The 22,500-nt window shown below is 48.7% G+C and overlaps 1 protein-coding gene across 1 annotated transcript in view; it reads right to left on the bottom strand.

Moving 5' to 3' along the window:
• The window catches only part of LOC139549657 (ventricular zone-expressed PH domain-containing protein-like), a 139,451-nt gene that overhangs the window by 44,892 nt on the left and 72,059 nt on the right, over positions 1-22,500 (bottom strand). Inside the window, exon 8 of the mRNA XM_071360324.1 lies at positions 19,275-19,401. Within this exon, the coding sequence (XP_071216425.1) occupies positions 19,275-19,401 (127 nt within the window). The remainder of the gene's footprint in view (positions 1-19,274; positions 19,402-22,500) is intronic.

Here is a 22,500-nt window from a genome sequence, read left to right as displayed (position 1 = left end):
CAACCAGAACACAGTAGGACTAGTCTATAACAGGTCATGATGGTGTTATTCAACCAGAACCCAGTAGGACTAGTCTATAACAAGCCATGATGGTGTTATTCAACTAGAACCCAGTAGGACTAGTCTATAACAGGCCATGATGGTGTTATTCAACCAGAACTCAGTAGGCCTAGTCTATAACAGGCCTATAAGCGAGAAACCAACATGGTCCTGTTTTGGACCACCATCTCCAAATGATCCACTTATAGAAATGACATAATTTATGGAGATTCTGGTTTTATAAATCTAACTTTAAAGGATCAATATGACATGGGCTTAGTTTGTTAATAACCAACAGCTCTGAATACCCAACATGCAGTTCTCATCTTCCTATATACCATGAACGGCACAAACAACAGGCCTGTGTGGTACAGAAAGAGATTTATACCGGACCATAACTCTCTGTCTCTGCCATAACTTTTCTTCCTGTGTCTTACAAGAACATGGCCTTTCTATTTCCCCCATCTATCCTCTTTCTCCTATCCTCCTTGTTCATTGAACATTTAATTACCAAAACCTGTCCACTGTCAGGTCCTTACGTCTACCTTCCAATCCAGCAACAGCTAATGGGGATCCTAATAAAATACTAAATCTCCATGTCAGTCAGGAGCTGTGTGTAACGATTCTCGTGGGCTGAAGGAAGAGTGGACCAAGGTGCAGCGTTTAAAGTGTTCATGATTTAATCCAAAAAAACAAATCGAACAAAAACAACAAACAGGAGAACGAAAGCGAAACAGTTCTGTCTGGTGCAGCAACACAAAAACAGAAAACAACTACCCACAAAACACAGGTGGGAAAAGGCTACCTAAGTATGGTTCTCAATCAGAGACAACGATAGACAGCTGCCTCTGATTGAGAACCACACCCGGCCAAACACATAGAAATAGACAACATAGAACAAAAAGATAGAATGCCCACCCCAACTCACACCCTGACCAACCAAAATAGAGACATAAAAAGGATCTCTAAGGTCAGGGCGTGACACTGTGTCCGAAATCAGTCTTGCCTACTACTTACTAAAACTGCATACTGTGTTCTAATAGTTCTACATGCTATTTAGAATGTTTTGATTAGTAAATACTACATACTATTACTACTACATACTATTTAGAATGTATTGTTTAGTAAATACTACATATTATTACATTACTACTACATTACTACATACTATTTAGAATGTATTTGTCACGGCTGTTGAAAGGAGAGGACCAAGGTGCAGCGTTGTGAGCATACATTTTCTTCATTAAATCAAAATGACGCCGAACAAAACAATAAACACTACAAAAACAAACCGTGAAGCTCAAAGGCAATGTGCCCTGAACTAAGTCAACTTCCCACAAAGAACGGTGGAAAAAAGGGCTACCTAAGTATGGTTCTCAATCAGCGACAACGATAGACAGCTGCCTCTGTTTGAGAACCACACCCGGCTAAACACAAAGAAATAGAAAACATAGAAATAAAGAAACTAGAATGCCCAACTTAGTCACACCCTGCCCTAACCAAAATAGAGAATAAAAGCCTCTCTATGGCCAGGGCGTGACAGTATTGTTTAGTAAATACTACATACTATTACTACTACATTACTACATACTATTTAGAACGTATTGTTTAGTAAATACTACATACTATTTAGAACGTATTGTTTAGTAAATACTACATACTATTACTACTACATTACTACATACTATTTAGAATGCATTGTTTAGTAAATACGACATAATATTACATTACTACTACATTACTACATACTATTTAGAATGTATTGTTTCGTAAATACTACATACTATTTAGAACGTATTGTTTCGTAAATACTACATACTATTTAGAACGTATTGTTTAGTAAATACTACATACTATTATTAAATTACTACATATTATTTAGAACGTATTGTTTCGTAAATACTACATGCTATTTAGAATGTATTGTTTAGTAAATACTACAAACTATTATTACATTACTATTAATTTACTACATACTATTCAGAACATATTGTTTAGTAAATACTACATACTATTCAGAATGTATTGTTTAGTAAATACTACATACTATTCAGAACATATTGTTAAGTAAATACTACATACTATTCAGAATGTATTGTTTAGTAAATACTACATACTATTCAGAATGTATTGTTTAGTAAATACTACATTACTATCACATTACTACACACTATTCAGAACGTATTGTTTAGTAAATACGAAGCAATAAATATCAACGTACTGATCAACCAGTGAATCCCCCTGATGCCCATTCTAACCAGTGAATCCCTCTGATGCCCAGTCTAACCAGTGAATCGTTCTGATGCCCAGTCTACCCAGTGAATCGTTCTGATGCCCAGTCTGACCAGTGAATCGTTCTGATGCCCAGTCTAACCAGTGAATCGTTCTGATGCCCAGTCTACCCAGTGAGTCCCCGTGATGCCCAGTCTAACCAGTGAATCCCCCCGATGCCCAGTCTAACCAGTGAATCCCCCTGATGCCCAGTCTAACCAGTGAATCGTTCTGATGCCCAGTCTACCCAGTGAATCCCCCCGATGCCCAGTCTACCCAGTGAGTCCCCGTGATGCCCAGTCTAACCAGTGAATCGTTCTGATGCCCAGTCTACCCAGTGAGTCCCCGTGATGCCCAGTCTAACCAGTGAATCCCCCTGATGCCCAGTCTAACCAGTGAATCCCCCTGATGCCCAGTCTAACCAGTGAATCGTTCTGATGCCCAGTCTAACCAGTGAATCCCCCCGATGCCCAGTCTAACCAGTGAATCCCCCTGATGCCCAGTCTACCCAGTGAATCCCCCTGATGCCCAGTCTACCCAGTGAATCGTTCTGATGCCCAGTCTACCCAGTGAGTCCCCGTGATGCCCAGTCTAACCAGTGAATCGTTCTGATGCCCAGTCTAACCAGTGAATCGTTCTGATGCCCAGTCTAACCAGTGAATCCCCCTGATGCCCAGTCTAACCAGTGAATCCCCCCGATGCCCAGTCTAACCAGTGAATCCCCCCGATGCCCAGTCTAACCAGTGAATCCCTCTGATGCCCAGTCTAACCAGTGAATCGTTCTGATGCCCAGTCTACCCAGTGAGTCCCCGTGATGCCCAGTCTAACCAGTGAATCGTTCTGATGCCCAGTCTAACCAGTGAATCGTTCTGATGCAAAGTCTACCCAGTGAGTCCCCCTGAAGCCCAGGACAGCTCCAGAACATCTGGGCCCCTCATGTTCCACACTGCTTCAGAAAAATGCTTTATCCTCCAGAGAGATATATTTATCTCATTGTACCCAACCATGAAGAGTCCTATTCAAAGACATGTCTGCTTTTCAGAAATGAGCAGAGCTGCTTTGAGGAGGGTAGTAGCTAGCTTAATAATGACTCAAGTGGATTGAATGACAGAATGCCTGACTGATGTGCATCATAATGGTGATAAATCAGTGAGATGACTAGTTCACGAACAAAGAGCCATAGCATACCCTTATTCTCCCTACCCCCACATCTCAGTTGTCTACAGTGGTTTATTCTCCCTACCCCCACGTCTCAGTTGTCTACAGTGGTTTCTTCTCCCTACCTCCTCACATCTCCTTCATCTTCACTGATTATCTTTGATGTGTTTGACAGTTCAGGTGGAGTGGAGGACCGACAACCACATTAAACTACTGAGATGAGTAAGTCTCTCCTTACAAGCTCTGTCTCTTTCTTGACCACTTCCTCTCTATTTGCAGAGGTTGATGGGGTCCTGACTCTGTGTCATTACACAAACTCTGTATTGATTAGATGATAGGCAACGCATTATTCACTAGGGGCGGAAGGTAGACCTAGTGGTTAGAGCGTTGGGCCAGTAACTGAAATGTTGCTATATCGAATCCCCGAGCTGACAAGGTAAAAATATGTCGTTCTGCCCCTGAACAAGGCACTGTTCCTAGGCCGTCATTGTAAATAAGAATTTGTTCTTAACTGACTTGCCTTGTTAAATAAAAAACAAAACATTTGAATAAAGTTCTCCGTTCTTTCAAAGCTAGGAAGCCTAAAACAGAACACATATGGAGAAAAGAATGTTGTTAGACATGGAGGATCAGGTGTGTTGTGTTAGACAGGGAGGATCAGGTGTGTTGTTAGACATGGAGGATCAGGTGTGTTGTTAGACAGGGAGGACCAGGTGTGTTGTTAGACAGGGAGGATCAGGTGTTGTGTTAGACAGGGAGGATCAGGTGTGTTGTTAGACAGGGAGGATCAGGTGTGTTGTGTTAGACAGGGAGGATCAGGTGTGTTGTGTTAGACAGGGAGGATCAGGTGTGTTGTGTTAGACAGGGAGGATCAGGTGTGTTGTTAGACAGGGAGGATCAGGTGTGTTGTGTTAGACAGGGAGGATCAGGTGTGTTGTGTTAGACAGGGAGGATCAGGTGTGTTGTGTTAGACAGGGAGGATCAGGTGTGTTGTTAGACAGGGAGGATCAGGTGTGTTGTGTTAGACAGGGAGGATCAGGTGTGTTGTGTTAGACAGGGAGGATCAGGTGTGTTGTTGGACAAGGAGGATCAGGTGTGTTGTGTTAGACAGGGAGGATCAGGTGTGTTGTGTTAGACACGGAGGATCAGGTGTGTTGTGTTAGACAGGGAGGATCAGGTGTGTTGTGTTAGACAGGGAGGATCAGGTGTGTTGTGTTAGACAGGGAGGATCAGGTGTGTTGTTAGACAGGGAGGATCAGGTGTGTTGTGTTAGACAGGGAGGATCAGGTGTGTTGTGTTAGACAGGGAGGATCAGGTGTGTTGTGTTAGACAGGGAGGATCAGGTGTGTTGTGTTAGACACGGAGGATCAGGTGTGTTGTGTTAGACAGGGAGGATCAGGTGTGTTGTGTTAGACAGGGAGGATCAGGTGTGTTGTGTTAGACAGGGAGGATCAGGTGTGTTGTTAGACAGGGAGGATCAGGTGTGTTGTGTTGGACAGGGAGGATCAGGTGTGTTGTGTTAGACAGGGAGGATCAGGTGTGTTGTGTTAGACAGGGAGGATCAGGTGTGTTGTTGGACAGGGAGGATCAGGTGTGTTGTGTTAGACAGGGAGGATCAGGTGTGTTGTTAGACAGGGAGGATCAGGTGTGTTGTTAGACAGGGAGGATCAGGTGTGTTGTGTTAGACAGGGAGGATCAGGTGTGTTGTTAGACAGGGAGGATCAGGTGTGTTGTTGGACAGGGAGGATCAGGTGTGTTGTGTTAGACAGGGAGGATCAGGTGTGTTGTGTTAGACAGGGAGGATCAGGTGTGTTGTTGGACAGGGAGGATCAGGTGTGTTGTGTTAGACAGGGAGGATCAGGTGTGTTGTTAGACAGGGAGGATCAGGTGTGTTGTGTTAGACAGGGAGGATCAGGTGTGTTGTGTTAGACAGGGAGGATCAGGTGTGTTGTTAGACAGGGAGGATCAGGTGTGTTGTGTTAGACAGGGAGGATCAGGTGTGTTGTGTTAGACAGGGAGGATCAGGTGTGTTGTGTTAGACAGGGAGGATCAGGTGTGTTGTTAGACAGGGAGGATCAGGTGTGTTGTGTTAGACAGGGAGGATCAGGTGTGTTGTGTTAGACAGGGAGGATCAGGTGTGTTGTTAGACAGGGAGGATCAGGTGTGTTGTGTTAGACAGGGAGGATCAGGTGTGTTGTTAGACAGGGAGGTCCAGGTGTGTTGTGTTAGACAGGGAGGATCAGGTGTGTTGTTAGACAGGGAGGATCAGGTGTGTTGTGTTAGACAGGGAGGATCAGGTGTGTTGTGTTAGACAGGGAGGATCAGGTGTGTTGTGTTAGACAGGGAGGATCAGGTGTGTTGTTAGACAGGGAGGATCAGGTGTGTTGTTGGACAGGGAGGATCAGGTGTGTTGTGTTAGACAGGGAGGATCAGGTGTGTTGTGTTAGACAGGGAGGATCAGGTGTGTTGTTGGACAGGGAGGATCAGGTGTGTTGTGTTAGACAGGGAGGATCAGGTGTGTTGTGTTAGACAGGGAGGATCAGGTGTGTTGTTGGACAGGGAGGATCAGGTGTGTTGTTGGACAGGGAGGATCAGGTGTGTTGTGTTAGACAGGGAGGATCAGGTGTGTTGTGTTAGACAGGGAGGATCAGGTGTGTTGTTAGACAGGGAGGATCAGGTGTGTTGTTAGACAGGGAGGATCAGGTGTGTTGTGTTAGACAGGGAGGATCAGGTGTGTTGTGTTAGACAGGGAGGATCAGGTGTGTTGTTAGACAGGGAGGATCAGGTGTGTTGTTAGACAGGGAGGATCAGGTGTGTTGTGTTAGACAGGGAGGATCAGGTGTGTTGTTAGACAGGGAGGATCAGGTGTGTTGTTAGACAGGGAGGATCAGGTGTTGTGTTAGACAGGGAGGATCAGGTGTGTTGTTAGACAGGGAGGATCAGGTGTTGTGTTAGACAGGGAGGATCAGGTGTGTTGTTAGACAGGGAGGATCAGGTGTGTTGTGTTGGACAGGGAGGATCAGGTGTGTTGTGTTAGACAGGGAGGATCAGGTGTGTTGTTAGACAGGGAGGATCAGGTTAGTTGTTAGACAGGGAGGATCAGGTGTGTTGTTGGACAGGGAGGATCAGGTGTGTTGTTAGACAGGGAGGATCAGGTGTGTTGTGTTGGACAGGGAGGATCAGGTGTGTTGTGTTAGACAGGGAGGATCAGGTGTGTTGTTAGACAGGGAGGATCAGGTGTGTTGTGTTAGACAGGGAGGATCAGGTGTGTTGTGTTAGACAGGGAGGATCAGGTGTGTTGTTAGACAGGGAGGATCAGGTGTGTTGTTGGACAGGGAGGATCAGGTGTGTTGTTGGACAGGGAGGATCAGGTGTGTTGTTGGACAGGGAGGATCAGGTGTGTTGTTGGACAGGGAGGATCAGGTGTGTTGTTGGACAGGGAGGATCAGGTGTGTTGTGTTAGACAGGGAGGTCCAGGTGTGTTGTGTTGGACAGGGAGGATCAGGTGTGTTGTGTTAGACAGGGAGGATCAGGTGTGTTGTGTTAGACAGGGAGGATCAGGTGTGTTGTGTTAGACAGGGAGGATCAGGTGTGTTGTTGGACAGGGAGGATCAGGTGTGTTGTGTTAGACAGGGAGGATCAGGTGTGTTGTTGGACAGGGAGGATCAGGTGTGTTGTTGGACAGGGAGGATCAGGTGTGTTGTTAGACAGGGAGGATCAGGTGTGTTGTTAGACAGGGAGGATCAGGTGTGTTGTTAGACAGGGAGGATCAGGTGTGTTGTTGGACAGGGAGGATCAGGTGTGTTGTTAGACAGGGAGGATCAGGTGTGTTGTTAGACAGGGAGGATCAGGTGTGTTGTTAGACAGGGAGGATCAGGTGTGTTGTTGGACAGGGAGGATCAGGTGTGTTGTTAGACAGGGAGGATCAGGTGTGTTGTTAGACAGGGAGGATCAGGTGTGTTGTGTTAGACAGGGAGGATCAGGTGTGTTGTTGGACAGGGAGGATCAGGTGTGTTGTTGGACAGGGAGGATCAGGTGTGTTGTTAGACAGGGAGGATCAGGTGTGTTGTTAGACAGGGAGGATCAGGTGTGTTGTTAGACAGGGAGGATCAGGTGTGTTGTTGGACAGGGAGGATCAGGTGTGTTGTGTTAGACAGGGAGGATCAGGTGTGTTGTGTTAGACAGGGAGGATCAGGTGTGTTGTGTTAGACAGGGAGGATCAGGTGTGTTGTTAGACAGGGAGGATCAGGTGTGTTGTGTTAGACAGGGAGGATCAGGTGTGTTGTTAGACAGGGAGGATCAGGTGTGTTGTGTTAGACAGGGAGGATCAGGTGTGTTGTTAGACAGGGAGGTCCAGGTGTGTTGTGTTAGACAGGGAGGATCAGGTGTGTTGTTAGACAGGGAGGATCAGGTGTGTTGTGTTAGACAGGGAGGATCAGGTGTGTTGTTAGACAGGGAGGATCAGGTGTGTTGTTAGACAGGGAGGATCAGGTGTGTTGTTGGACAGGGAGGATCAGGTGTGTTGTGTTAGACAGGGAGGATCAGGTGTGTTGTTGGACAGGGAGGTCCAGGTGTGTTGTTGGACATGGAGGATCAGGTGTGTTGTTGGACAGGGAGGATCAGGTGTGTTGTTGGACAGGGAGGATCAGGTGTGTTGTTGGACAGGGAGGATCAGGTGTGTTGTGTTAGACAGGGAGGATCAGGTGTGTTGTTGGACAGGGAGGTCCAGGTGTGTTGTTAGACAGGGAGGATCAGGTGTGTTGTTAGACAGGGAGGACCAGGTGTGTTGTTAGACAGGGAGGACCAGGTGTGTTGTTAGACAGGGAGGATCAGGTGTGCTGTGTTAGACAGGGAGGATCAGGTGTGTTGTTGGACAGGGAGGTCCAGGTGTGTTGTTAGACAGGGAGGATCAGGTGTGTTGTTGGACAAGGAGGATCAGGTGTGTTGTTAGACAGGGAGGTCCAGGTGTGTTGTTAGACAGGGAGGATCAGGTGTGTTGTTGGACAGGGAGGATCAGGTGTGTTGTTGGACAGGGAGGATCAGGTGTGTTGTTGGACAGGGAGGATCAGGTGTGTTGTTGGACAGGGAGGATCAGGTGTGTTGTTGGACAGGGAGGATCAGGTGTGTTGTTGGACAAGGAGGATCAGGTGTGTTGTTAGACAGGGAGGATCAGGTGTGTTGTTGGACAGGGAGGATCAGGTGTGTTGTTGGACAAGGAGGATCAGGTGTGTTGTTGGACAGGGAGGATCAGGTGTGTTGTGTTAGACAGGGAGGATCAGGTGTGTTGTTGGACAGGGAGGACCAGGTGTGTTGTTGGACAGGGAGGATCAGGTGTGTTGTGTTAGACAGGGAGGATCAGGTGTGTTGTTGGACAGGGAGGACCAGGTGTGTTGTTGGACAGGGAGGATCAGGTGTGTTGTGTTAGACAGGGAGGATCAGGTGTGTTGTGTTAGACAGGGAGGATCAGGTGTGTTGTGTTAGACAGGGAGGATCAGGTGTGTTGTGTTAGACAGGGAGGATCAGGTGTGTTGTTAGACAGGGAGGATCAGGTGTGTTGTTAGACAGGGAGGATCAGGTGTGTTGTTGGACAGGGAGGATCAGGTGTGTTGTGTTAGACAGGGAGGCTCAGGTGTGTTGTTGGACAGGGAGGACCAGGTGTGTTGTTGGACAGGGAGGATCAGGTGTGTTTGTTAGACAGGGAGGATCAGGTGTGTTGTTGGACAGGGAGGATCAGGTGTGTTGTTAGACAGGGAGGATCAGGTGTGTTTTTAGACAGGGAGGATCAGGTGTGTTGTTGGACAGGGAGGATCAGGTGTGTTTGTTAGACAGGGAGGATCAGGTGTGTTGTTAGACAGGGAGGATCAGGTGTGTTGTTAGACAGGGAGGATCAGGTGTGTTTGTTAGACAGGGAGGATCGGGTGTGTTGTTGGACAGGGAGGATCAGGTGTGTTGTTAGACAGGGAGGATCAGGTGTGTTGTTGGACAGGGAGGATCAGGTGTGTTTGTTAGACAGGGAGGATCAGGTGTGTTGTGTTAGACAGGGAGGATCAGGTGTGTTGTGTTAGACAGGGAGGATCAGGTGTGTTGTGTTAGACAGGGAGGATCAGGTGTGTTGTTAGACAGGGAGGATCAGGTGTGTTGTTGGACAGGGAGGATCAGGTGTGTTGTGTTAGACAGGGAGGATCAGGTGTGTTGTTGGACAGGGAGGACCAGGTGTGTTGTTGGACAGGGAGGATCAGGTGTGTTTGTTAGACAGGGAGGATCAGGTGTGTTGTTGGACAGGGAGGATCAGGTGTGTTGTTGGACAGGGAGGATCAGGTGTGTTGTGTTAGACAGGGAGGATCAGGTGTGTTGTTGGACAGGGAGGTCCAGGTGTGTTGTTAGACAGGGAGGATCAGGTGTGTTGTTAGACAGGGAGGACCAGGTGTGTTGTTAGACAGGGAGGACCAGGTGTGTTGTTAGACAGGGAGGATCAGGTGTGTTGTGTTAGACAGGGAGGATCAGGTGTGTTGTTGGACAGGGAGGTCCAGGTGTGTTGTTAGACAGGGAGGATCAGGTGTGTTGTTGGACAAGGAGGATCAGGTGTGTTGTTGGACAGGGAGGTCCAGGTGTGTTGTTAGACAGGGAGGATCAGGTGTGTTGTTGGACAGGGAGGATCAGGTGTGTTGTTGGACAGGGAGGATCAGGTGTGTTGTTGGACAGGGAGGATCAGGTGTGTTGTTGGACAGGGAGGATCAGGTGTGTTGTTGGACAGGGAGGATCAGGTGTGTTGTTGGACAAGGAGGATCAGGTGTGTTGTTAGACAGGGAGGATCAGGTGTGTTGTTGGACAGGGAGGATCAGGTGTGTTGTTGGACAAGGAGGATCAGGTGTGTTGTTGGACAGGGAGGATCAGGTGTGTTGTGTTAGACAGGGAGGATCAGGTGTGTTGTTGGACAGGGAGGACCAGGTGTGTTGTTGGACAGGGAGGATCAGGTGTGTTGTGTTAGACAGGGAGGATCAGGTGTGTTGTTGGACAGGGAGGACCAGGTGTGTTGTTGGACAGGGAGGATCAGGTGTGTTGTGTTAGACAGGGAGGATCAGGTGTGTTGTGTTAGACAGGGAGGATCAGGTGTGTTGTGTTAGACAGGGAGGATCAGGTGTGTTGTGTTAGACAGGGAGGATCAGGTGTGTTGTTAGACAGGGAGGATCAGGTGTGTTGTTAGACAGGGAGGATCAGGTGTGTTGTTGGACAGGGAGGATCAGGTGTGTTGTGTTAGACAGGGAGGATCAGGTGTGTTGTTGGACAGGGAGGACCAGGTGTGTTGTTGGACAGGGAGGATCAGGTGTGTTTGTTAGACAGGGAGGATCAGGTGTGTTGTTGGACAGGGAGGATCAGGTGTGTTGTTAGACAGGGAGGATCAGGTGTGTTGTTAGACAGGGAGGATCAGGTGTGTTGTTGGACAGGGAGGATCAGGTGTGTTTGTTAGACAGGGAGGATCAGGTGTGTTGTTAGACAGGGAGGATCAGGTGTGTTGTTAGACAGGGAGGATCAGGTGTGTTTGTTAGACAGGGAGGATCAGGTGTGTTGTTGGACAGGGAGGATCAGGTGTGTTGTTGGACAGGGAGGATCAGGTGTGTTGTGTTAGACAGGGAGGATCAGGTGTGTTGTTGGACAGGGAGGACCAGGTGTGTTGTTGGACAGGGAGGATCAGGTGTGTTTGTTAGACAGGGAGGATCAGGTGTGTTGTTGGACAGGGAGGATCAGGTGTGTTGTTAGACAGGGAGGATCAGGTGTGTTTTTAGACAGGGAGGATCAGGTGTGTTGTTGGACAGGGAGGATCAGGTGTGTTTGTTAGACAGGGAGGATCAGGTGTGTTGTTAGACAGGGAGGATCAGGTGTGTTGTTAGACAGGGAGGATCAGGTGTGTTTGTTAGACAGGGAGGATCAGGTGTGTTGTTGGACAGGGAGGATCAGGTGTGTTGTTAGACAGGGAGGATCAGGTGTGTTGTTGGACAGGGAGGATCAGGTGTGTTTGTTAGACAGGGAGGATCAGGTGTGTTGTGTTAGACAGGGAGGATCAGGTGTGTTGTGTTAGACAGGGAGGATCAGGTGTGTTGTGTTAGACAGGGAGGATCAGGTGTGTTGTTAGACAGGGAGGATCAGGTGTGTTGTTGGACAGGGAGGATCAGGTGTGTTGTGTTAGACAGGGAGGATCAGGTGTGTTGTTGGACAGGGAGGACCAGGTGTGTTGTTGGACAGGGAGGATCAGGTGTGTTTGTTAGACAGGGAGGATCAGGTGTGTTGTTGGACAGGGAGGATCAGGTGTGTTGTTGGACAGGGAGGATCAGGTGTGTTGTGTTAGACAGGGAGGATCAGGTGTGTTGTTGGACAGGGAGGTCCAGGTGTGTTGTTAGACAGGGAGGATCAGGTGTGTTGTTAGACAGGGAGGACCAGGTGTGTTGTTAGACAGGGAGGACCAGGTGTGTTGTTAGACAGGGAGGATCAGGTGTGTTGTGTTAGACAGGGAGGATCAGGTGTGTTGTTGGACAGGGAGGTCCAGGTGTGTTGTTAGACAGGGAGGATCAGGTGTGTTGTTGGACAAGGAGGATCAGGTGTGTTGTTGGACAGGGAGGTCCAGGTGTGTTGTTAGACAGGGAGGATCAGGTGTGTTGTTGGACAGGGAGGATCAGGTGTGTTGTTGGACAGGGAGGATCAGGTGTGTTGTTGGACAGGGAGGATCAGGTGTGTTGTTGGACAGGGAGGATCAGGTGTGTTGTTGGACAGGGAGGATCAGGTGTGTTGTTGGACAAGGAGGATCAGGTGTGTTGTTAGACAGGGAGGATCAGGTGTGTTGTTGGACAGGGAGGATCAGGTGTGTTGTTGGACAAGGAGGATCAGGTGTGTTGTTGGACAGGGAGGATCAGGTGTGTTGTGTTAGACAGGGAGGATCAGGTGTGTTGTTGGACAGGGAGGACCAGGTGTGTTGTTGGACAGGGAGGATCAGGTGTGTTGTGTTAGACAGGGAGGATCAGGTGTGTTGTTGGACAGGGAGGACCAGGTGTGTTGTTGGACAGGGAGGATCAGGTGTGTTGTGTTAGACAGGGAGGATCAGGTGTGTTGTGTTAGACAGGGAGGATCAGGTGTGTTGTGTTAGACAGGGAGGATCAGGTGTGTTGTGTTAGACAGGGAGGATCAGGTGTGTTGTTAGACAGGGAGGATCAGGTGTGTTGTTAGACAGGGAGGATCAGGTGTGTTGTTGGACAGGGAGGATCAGGTGTGTTGTGTTAGACAGGGAGGATCAGGTGTGTTGTTGGACAGGGAGGACCAGGTGTGTTGTTGGACAGGGAGGATCAGGTGTGTTTGTTAGACAGGGAGGATCAGGTGTGTTGTTGGACAGGGAGGATCAGGTGTGTTGTTAGACAGGGAGGATCAGGTGTGTTGTTAGACAGGGAGGATCAGGTGTGTTGTTGGACAGGGAGGATCAGGTGTGTTTGTTAGACAGGGAGGATCAGGTGTGTTGTTAGACAGGGAGGATCAGGTGTGTTGTTAGACAGGGAGGATCAGGTGTGTTTGTTAGACAGGGAGGATCAGGTGTGTTGTTGGACAGGGAGGATCAGGTGTGTTGTTAGACAGGGAGGATCAGGTGTGTTGTTGGACAGGGAGGATCAGGTGTGTTTGTTAGACAGGGAGGATCAGGTGTGTTGTGTTAGACAGGGAGGATCAGGTGTGTTGTGTTAGACAGGGAGGATCAGGTGTGTTGTGTTAGACAGGGAGGATCAGGTGTGTTGTTAGACAGGGAGGATCAGGTGTGTTGTTGGACAGGGAGGATCAGGTGTGTTGTGTTAGACAGGGAGGATCAGGTGTGTTGTTGGACAGGGAGGACCAGGTGTGTTGTTGGACAGGGAGGATCAGGTGTGTTTGTTAGACAGGGAGGATCAGGTGTGTTGTTGGACAGGGAGGATCAGGTGTGTTGTTAGACAGGGAGGATCAGGTGTGTTGTTAGACAGGGAGGATCAGGTGTGTTGTTGGACAGGGAGGATCAGGTGTGTTTGTTAGACAGGGAGGATCAGGTGTGTTGTTAGACAGGGAGGATCAGGTGTGTTGTTAGACAGGGAGGATCAGGTGTGTTTGTTAGACAGGGAGGATCAGGTGTGTTGTTGGACAGGGAGGATCAGGTGTGTTGTTAGACAGGGAGGATCAGGTGTGTTGTTGGACAGGGAGGATCAGGTGTGTTTGTTAGACAGGGAGGATCAGGTGTGTTTGTTAGACAGGGAGGATCAGGTGTGTTGTTAGACAGGGAGGATCAGGTGTGTTGTTAGACAGGGAGGTCCAGGTGTGTTGTTAGACAGGGAGGATCAGGTGTGTTTGTTAGACAGGGAGGATCAGGTGTGTTGTTAGACAGGGAGGATCAGGTGTGTTGTTAGACAGGGAGGATCAGGTGTGTTGTTAGACAGGGAGGATCAGGTGTGTTGTTAGACAGGGAGGATCAGGTGTGTTGTTAGACAGGGAGGTCCAGGTGTGTTGTTCGACAGGGAGGTCCAGGTGTGTTGTTAGACAGGGAGGTCCAGGTGTGTTGTTGGACAGGGAGGATCAGGTGTGTTGTTGGACAGGGAGGATCAGGTGTGTTGTTAGACAGGGAGGATCAGGTGTGTTGTTAGACAGGGAGGATCAGGTGTGTTGTTAGACAGGGAGGATCAGGTGTGTTGTTGGACAGGGAGGATCAGGTGTGTTGTTAGACAGGGAGGTCCAGGTGTGTTGTTAGACAGGGAGGTCCAGGTGTGTTGTGTTAGACAGGGAGGATCAGGTGTGTTGTTAGACAGGGAGGATCAGGTGTGTTTGTTAGACAGGGAGGATCAGGTGTGTTGTGTTAGACAGGGAGGATCAGGTGTGTTGTTAGACAGGGAGGATCAGGTGTGTTGTTAGACAGGGAGGATCAGGTGTGTTGTTAGACAGGGAGGATCAGGTGTGTTGTTGGACAGGGAGGATCAGGTGTGTTGTTAGACAGGGAGGTCCAGGTGTGTTGTTAGACAGGGAGGTCCAGGTGTGTTGTTAGACAGGGAGGATCAGGTGTGTTGTTAGACAGGGAGGTCCAGGTGTGTTGTTAGACAGGGAGGTCCAGGTGTGTTGTTAGACAGGGAGGTCCAGGTGTGTTGTTAGACAGGGAGGTCCAGGTGTGTTGTTAGACAGGGAGGATCAGGTGTGTTGTTAGACAGGGAGGATCAGGTGTGTTGTTAGACAGGGAGGATCAGGTGTGTTGTTAGACAGGGAGGATCAGGTGTGTTGTTAGACAGGGAGGTCCAGGTGTGTTGTTAGACAGGGAGGATCAGGTGTGTTGTTAGACAGGGAGGATCAGGTGTGTTGTTAGACAGGGAGGATCAGGTGTGTTGTTGGACAGGGAGGATCAGGTGTGTTGTTAGACAGGGAGGTCCAGGTGTGTTGTTAGACAGGGAGGTCCAGGTGTGTTGTTAGACAGGGAGGTCCAGGTGTGTTGTTAGACAGGGAGGTCCAGGTGTGTTGTTGGACAGGGAGGATCAGGTGTGTTGTTAGACAGGGAGGATCAGGTGTGTTGTTAGACAGGGAGGTCCAGGTGTGTTGTTAGACAGGGAGGTCCAGGTGTGTTGTTAGACAGGGAGGTCCAGGTGTGTTGTTAGACAGGGAGGATCAGGTGTGTTGTTAGACAGGGAGGATCAGGTGTGTTGTTAGACAGGGAGGTCCAGGTGTGTTGTTAGACAGGGAGGTCCAGGTGTGTTGTTAGACAGGGAGGTCCAGGTGTGTTGTTAGACAGGGAGGTCCAGGTGTGTTGTTAGACAGGGAGGTCCAGGTGTGTTGTTAGACAGGGAGGTCCAGGTGTGTTGTTAGACAGGGAGGTCCAGGTGTGTTGTTAGACAGGGAGGTCCAGGTGTGTTGTTGGACAGGGAGGATCAGGTGTGTTGTTAGACAGGGAGGATCAGGTGTGTTGTTGGACAGGGAGGATCAGGTGTGTTTGTTAGACAGGGAGGATCAGGTGTGTTTGTTAGACAGGGAGGATCAGGTGTGTTGTTAGACAGGGAGGATCAGGTGTGTTGTTAGACAGGGAGGTCCAGGTGTGTTGTTAGACAGGGAGGATCAGGTGTGTTTGTTAGACAGGGAGGATCAGGTGTGTTGTTAGACAGGGAGGATCAGGTGTGTTGTTAGACAGGGAGGATCAGGTGTGTTGTTAGACAGGGAGGATCAGGTGTGTTGTTAGACAGGGAGGATCAGGTGTGTTGTTAGACAGGGAGGTCCAGGTGTGTTGTTACACAGGGAGGTCCAGGTGTGTTGTTAGACAGGGAGGTCCAGGTGTGTTGTTGGACAGGGAGGATCAGGTGTGTTGTTGGACAGGGAGGATCAGGTGTGTTGTTAGACAGGGAGGATCAGGTGTGTTGTTAGACAGGGAGGATCAGGTGTGTTGTTAGACAGGGAGGATCAGATGTGTTGTTGGACAGGGAGGATCAGGTGTGTTGTTAGACAGGGAGGTCCAGGTGTGTTGTTAGACAGGGAGGTCCAGGTGTGTTGTGTTAGACAGGGAGGATCAGGTGTGTTGTTAGACAGGGAGGATCAGGTGTGTTTGTTAGACAGGGAGGATCAGGTGTGTTGTGTTAGACAGGGAGGATCAGGTGTGTTGTTAGACAGGGAGGATCAGGTGTGTTGTTAGACAGGGAGGATCAGGTGTGTTGTTAGACAGGGAGGATCAGGTGTGTTGTTGGACAGGGAGGATCAGGTGTGTTGTTAGACAGGGAGGTCCAGGTCTGTTGTTAGACAGGGAGGTCCAGGTGTGTTGTTAGACAGGGAGGATCAGGTGTGTTGTTAGACAGGGAGGTCCAGGTGTGTTGTTAGACAGGGAGGTCCAGGTGTGTTGTTAGACAGGGAGGTCCAGGTGTGTTGTTAGACAGGGAGGTCCAGGTGTGTTGTTAGACAGGGAGGATCAGGTGTGTTGTTAGACAGGGAGGATCAGGTGTGTTGTTAGACAGGGAGGATCAGGTGTGTTGTTAGACAGGGAGGATCAGGTGTGTTGTTAGACAGGGAGGTCCAGGTGTGTTGTTAGACAGGGAGGATCAGGTGTGTTGTTAGACAGGGAGGATCAGGTGTGTTGTTAGACAGGGAGGATCAGGTGTGTTGTTAGACAGGGAGGTCCAGGTGTGTTGTTAGACAGGGAGGTCCAGGTGTGTTGTTAGACAGGGAGGTCCAGGTGTGTTGTTAGACAGGGAGGATCAGGTGTGTTGTTAGACAGGGAGGATCAGGTGTGTTGTTAGACAGGGAGGTCCAGGTGTGTTGTTAGACAGGGAGGTCCAGGTGTGTTGTTAGACAGGGAGGTCCAGGTGTGTTGTTAGACAGGGAGGTCCAGGTGTGTTGTTAGACAGGGAGGTCCAGGTGTGTTGTTAGACAGGGAGGTCCAGGTGTGTTGTTAGACAGGGAGGTCCAGGTGTGTTGTTAGACAGGGAGGATCAGGTGTGTTGTTAGACAGGGAGGATCAGGTGTGTTGTTAGACAGGGAGGTCCAGGTGTGTTGTTAGACAGGGAGGTCCAGGTGTGTTGTTAGACAGGGAGGTCCAGGTGTGTTGTTAGACAGGGAGGTCCAGGTGTGTTGTTAGACAGGGAGGTCCAGGTGTGTTGTTAGACAGGGAGGTCCAGGTGTGTTGTTGGACAGGGAGGATCAGGTGTGTTGTTAGACAGGGAGGATCAGGTGTGTTGTTAGACAGGGAGGTCCAGGTGTGTTGTTAGACAGGGAGGATCAGGTGTGTTGTTAGACAGGGAGGATCAGGTGTGTTGTTAGACAGGGAGGTCCAGGTGTGTTGTTAGACAGGGAGGTCCAGGTGTGTTGTTAGACAGGGAGGTCCAGGTGTGTTGTTAGACAGGGAGGATCAGGTGTGTTGTTAGACAGGGAGGATCAGGTGTGTTGTTAGACAGGGAGGTCCAGGTGTGTTGTTAGACAGGGAGGTCCAGGTGTGTTGTTAGACAGGGAGGTCCAGGTGTGTTGTTAGACAGGGAGGTCCAGGTGTGTTGTTAGACAGGGAGGTCCAGGTGTGTTGTTAGACAGGGAGGTCCAGGTGTGTTGTTAGACAGGGAGGTCCAGGTGTGTTGTTAGACAGGGAGGATCAGGTGTGTTGTTAGACAGGGAGGATCAGGTGTGTTGTTAGACAGGGAGGTCCAGGTGTGTTGTTAGACAGGGAGGTCCAGGTGTGTTGTTAGACAGGGAGGTCCAGGTGTGTTGTTAGACAGGGAGGTCCAGGTGTGTTGTTAGACAGGGAGGTCCAGGTGTGTTGTTAGACAGGGAGGTCCAGGTGTGTTGTTGGACAGGGAGGATCAGGTGTGTTGTTAGACAGGGAGGATCAGGTGTGTTGTTAGACAGGGAGGTCCAGGTGTGTTGTTAGACAGGGAGGTCCAGGTGTGTTGTTAGACAGGGAGGTCCAGGTGTGTTGTTAGACAGGGAGGATCAGGTGTGTTGTTAGACAGGGAGGATCAGGTGTGTTGTTAGACAGGGAGGTCCAGGTGTGTTGTTAGACAGGGAGGTCCAGGTGTGTTGTTAGACAGGGAGGTCCAGGTGTGTTGTTAGACAGGGAGGTCCAGGTGTGTTGTTAGACAGGGAGGTCCAGGTGTGTTGTTAGACAGGGAGGTCCAGGTGTGTTGTTAGACAGGGAGGTCCAGGTGTGTTGTTAGACAGGGAGGATCAGGTGTGTTGTTAGACAGGGAGGATCAGGTGTGTTGTTAGACAGGGAGGTCCAGGTGTGTTGTTAGACAGGGAGGTCCAGGTGTGTTGTTAGACAGGGAGGATCAGGTGTGTTGTTAGACAGGGAGGTCCAGGTGTGTTGTTAGACAGGGAGGATCAGGTGTGTTGTTAGACAGGGAGGTCCAGGTGTGTTGTTAGACAGGGAGGTCCAGGTGTGTTGTTAGACAGGGAGGTCCAGGTGTGTTGTTAGACAGGGAGGTCCAGGTGTGTTGTTAGACAGGGAGGTCCAGGTGTGTTGTTAGACAGGGAGGTCCAGGTGTGTTGTTAGACAGGGAGGTCCAGGTGTGTTGTTAGACAGGGAGGATCAGGTGTGTTGTTAGACAGGGAGGATCAGGTGTGTTGTTAGACAGGGAGGTCCAGGTGTGTTGTTAGACAGGGAGGTCCAGGTGTGTTGTTAGACAGGGAGGATCAGGTGTGTTGTTAGACAGGGAGGTCCAGGTGTGTTGTTAGACAGGGAGGATCAGGTGTGTTGTTAGACAGGGAGGTCCAGGTGTGTTGTTAGACAGGGAGGTCCAGGTGTGTTGTTAGACAGGGAGGTCCAGGTGTGTTTGTTAGACAGGGAGGATCAGGTGTGTTGTTAGACAGGGAGGATCAGGTGTGTTATTAGACAGGGAGGTCCAGGTGTGTTTGTTAGACAGGGAGGATCAGGTGTGTTGTTAGACAGGGAGGATCAGGTGTGTTGTTAGACAGGGAGGTCCAGGTGTGTTTGTTAGACAGGGAGGATCAGGTGTGTTGTTAGACAGGGAGGATCAGGTGTGTTGTTAGACAGGGAGGACCAGGTGTGTTGTTAGACAGGGAGGATCAGGTGTGTTGTTAGACAGGGAGGATCAGGTGTGTTGTTAGACAGGGAGGTCCAGGTGTGTTGTTAGACAGGGAGGTCCAGGTGTGTTGTTAGACAGGGAGGTCCAGGTGTGTTGTTAGACAGGGAGGTCCAGGTGTGTTGTTAGACAGGGAGGTCCAGGTGTGTTGTTAGACAGGGAGGTCCAGGTGTGTTGTTAGACAGGGAGGTCCAGGTGTGTTGTTAGACAGGGAGGATCAGGTGTGTTGTTAGACAGGGAGGACCAGGTGTGTTTGTTTACCTGAGGCCTTCTCTGGGTTGTTGCACATGTAGCAGAGCCAGCTGCCCTCCTCTTCCTCCTCTTCACTGAAGCCAAACAGGTCAAAGAAACGCACCTCCTGCAGATGGATCTGCAGATTGTCCAGGTCCTACAGAGAGAGAGAGAGAGAGAGAGAGAGATAGTCCCCTCAGCAAGCTGGTCCTGGGGCTCTGTTCACAAACACACCCCACAGATTCCCAGGACTGCAACACAATTAGACCCAACCAATCCATGAGAAAAATAAAATATAATTACTTGACACATCGGAAAGAATTAACAAAAAAAACAGAACAAACTAGAATGCCATTTGGCCCTAAACAGAGAGTACACAGTGGCAGAATACCTGACCACTGTGACTGACCCAAACTTAAGGAAAGCTTTGACTATGTACAGACTCAGTGAGCATAGCCTTGCTATTGAGAAAGGCCGCCGTAGGCAGACCTGGCTCTCAAGAGAAGACAGGCTATGTGCACACTGCCCACAAAATGAGGTGGAAACTGAGCTGCACTTCCTAACCTCCTGCCAAATGTATGACCATATTAGAGACACATATTTCCCTCAGAGTACACAGACCCACAAAGAATTTGAAAACAAATCCAATTTTGATAACTCCCAAATCTACTGGGTGAAATACCACAGTGTGCAATCACAGCAGCAATATGTGTGACCTGTTGCCACAAGAAAAAGGCAACAAGTGAAGAACAAACACCATTGTAAATGTCTTTATTCTTTTGGCACTTTTGTGTAATGTTTACTGTTCATTTTTTATTGTTTATTTCACTTTTGTTTATTATCTATTTCACTTGATTTGGCAATGTAAACATATGTTTCCATGACAATAAAGTCCTTTGAATTGAAATGAGAAATAAAGATGATTTATTTTATGTCTGGTTTACTAACACTCAAAGAGACATGCACCTAAGAGCTAGTACAAAGAACATGGGCACAATAACCAGGACCATCTGTGTGAGAGAGAGAGAGAGAGAGAGAGAGAGAGAGAGAGAGAGAGAGAGAGAGAGAGAGAGAGAGAGAGAGAGAGAAAAGGAGAGGAGAGAGAGAGAGAGAGAGAGAGAGAGAGAGAGAGAGAGAGAGAGAGAGAGAGAGAGAGACAGAGAGAGAGAGAGAGAGACAGAGAGAGAGAGAGAGAGAAAGAGAGAGAGAGAGAGAGAGAGAGAGAGAGAGAGAGAGAGAGAGAGAGAGAGAGAGAGAGAGAGAGAGAGAGAGAGAGAGAGAGAGAGAGAGAAAAGGAGAGAGAGAAAAGGAGAGGGAGAGAGAAAGAGAGAGAGAGAGAGAGAGAGATAATAATATAGATTATTTCAATTTAATCCAGATGAATGATGGCTGATGAGTATAATGGGTTGTATTTTCACTGGGTCTTTCCCGGGAGCTGTAATGGGGGTCTGGGTTTTACACACACACACACACACACAAACACACACACACACACACACACACACACACACACACACACACACACACACACACACACACACACACACACACACACACACACACACACACACACACACACACACACACACACACACACACACACACACACACACACACACACACACACAGTGTGTTCCCCTATGCTTGGGTAGGGATGGTTGCGTTTGCTACAGCAGCAACAGGACATTTTAATTATGTTGCTTATAATTAATGGACTTTTGGTACATTTTTAGTCAGGGAAAATCAAGTGTGAAATTTCCAAGTGGAAATTACAAACTTCAAACGTTTTTTTTTTTAAACTTCCAATTCAAAGATCTCCTGCAACAGAGTGGTCAAATTACGATTCCACATCTGTACAGACAGGCCTGAGGTGGTTTTCATTACACAGACCACTCCTCTCTCCACTCTTTAATACACTATTTGCTATTACCTAATTAACATCAACCTGGCCAGGTTAATAATGAACAACGAATTATATTTCATTAGGTATGGCGGGCTACCCTAATGGCCTCGGTTTGTTTCAGTTGGAGACTTTGGTGATTGTTGTTCTCAAATTTGCTTCATGGAGTACAGGGAGTCACTCTACTAGATGCACCAACGCCCCAAACATCCCTGACTGCAGGGCAAGCAATCTCACACAATCTTAAATCTCAAGACCCCTAACCATCTACCTCAAGACCCCTAACCATCTACCTCAAGACCCCTAACCATCTACCTCAAGACCCCTAACCATCTACCTCAAGACCCTTAACCATCTACCTCAATACCCTTAACCATCTACCTCAAGACCACTAACCATCTACCTCAAGACCCTTAACCATCTACCTCAAGACCACTAACCATCTACCTCAAGACCCTTAACCATCTACCTCAAGGCCCCTAACCATCAACCTCAAGACCCCTAACCATCTACCTCAAAACCCCTAACCATCTACCTCAAGACCCCTAACCATCTACCTCAAGACCCCTAACCATCTACCTCAAGACCCCTAACCATCTACCTCAAGACCACTAACCATCTACCTCAAGACCCCTAACCATCTAACTCAAGACCCCTAACCATCTACCTCAAGACCCCTAACCATCAACCTCGAGACCCTTAACCATCTACCTCAAGACCCTTAACCATCTACCTCAAGACCCTTAACCATCTACCTCAAGACCCCTAACCATCTACCTCAAGACCCTTATCCATCTACCTCAAGACCCCTAACCATCTACCTCAAGACCCCTAACCATCTACCTCAAGACCACTAACCATCTACCTCAAGACCCCTAACCATCTAACTCAAGACCCCTAACCATCTACCTCAAGACCCCTAACCATCTACCTCAAGACCCCTAACCATCAACCTCGAGACCCTTAACCATCTACCTCAAGACCCTTAACCATCTACCTCAAGACCCTTAACCATCTACCTCAAGACCCCTAACCATCTACCTCAAGACCCTTATCCATCTACCTCAAGACCCCTAACCATCTACCTCAAGACCCCTAACCATCTACCTCAAGACCCTTATCCATCTACCTCAAGACCCTTAACCATCTACCTCAAGACCCCTAACCATCTACCTCAAGACCACTAACCATCTACCTCAAGACCCTTATCCATCTACCTCAAGAACACTAACCATCTACCTCAAGACCACTAACCATCTACCTCAAGACCCCTAACCATCTACCTCAAGAACCTTATCCATCTACCTCAAGACCCCTAACCATCTACCTCAAGACCACTAACCATCTACCTCAAGA

This window comes from Salvelinus alpinus, chromosome 22 (assembly GCF_045679555.1).
Source record: "Salvelinus alpinus chromosome 22, SLU_Salpinus.1, whole genome shotgun sequence".
Lineage (NCBI taxonomy): Eukaryota > Metazoa > Chordata > Actinopteri > Salmoniformes > Salmonidae > Salvelinus > Salvelinus alpinus.
Note: the sequence above shows the minus strand (reverse complement) of the source record. Positions and strands in the feature narration are given on the sequence as shown.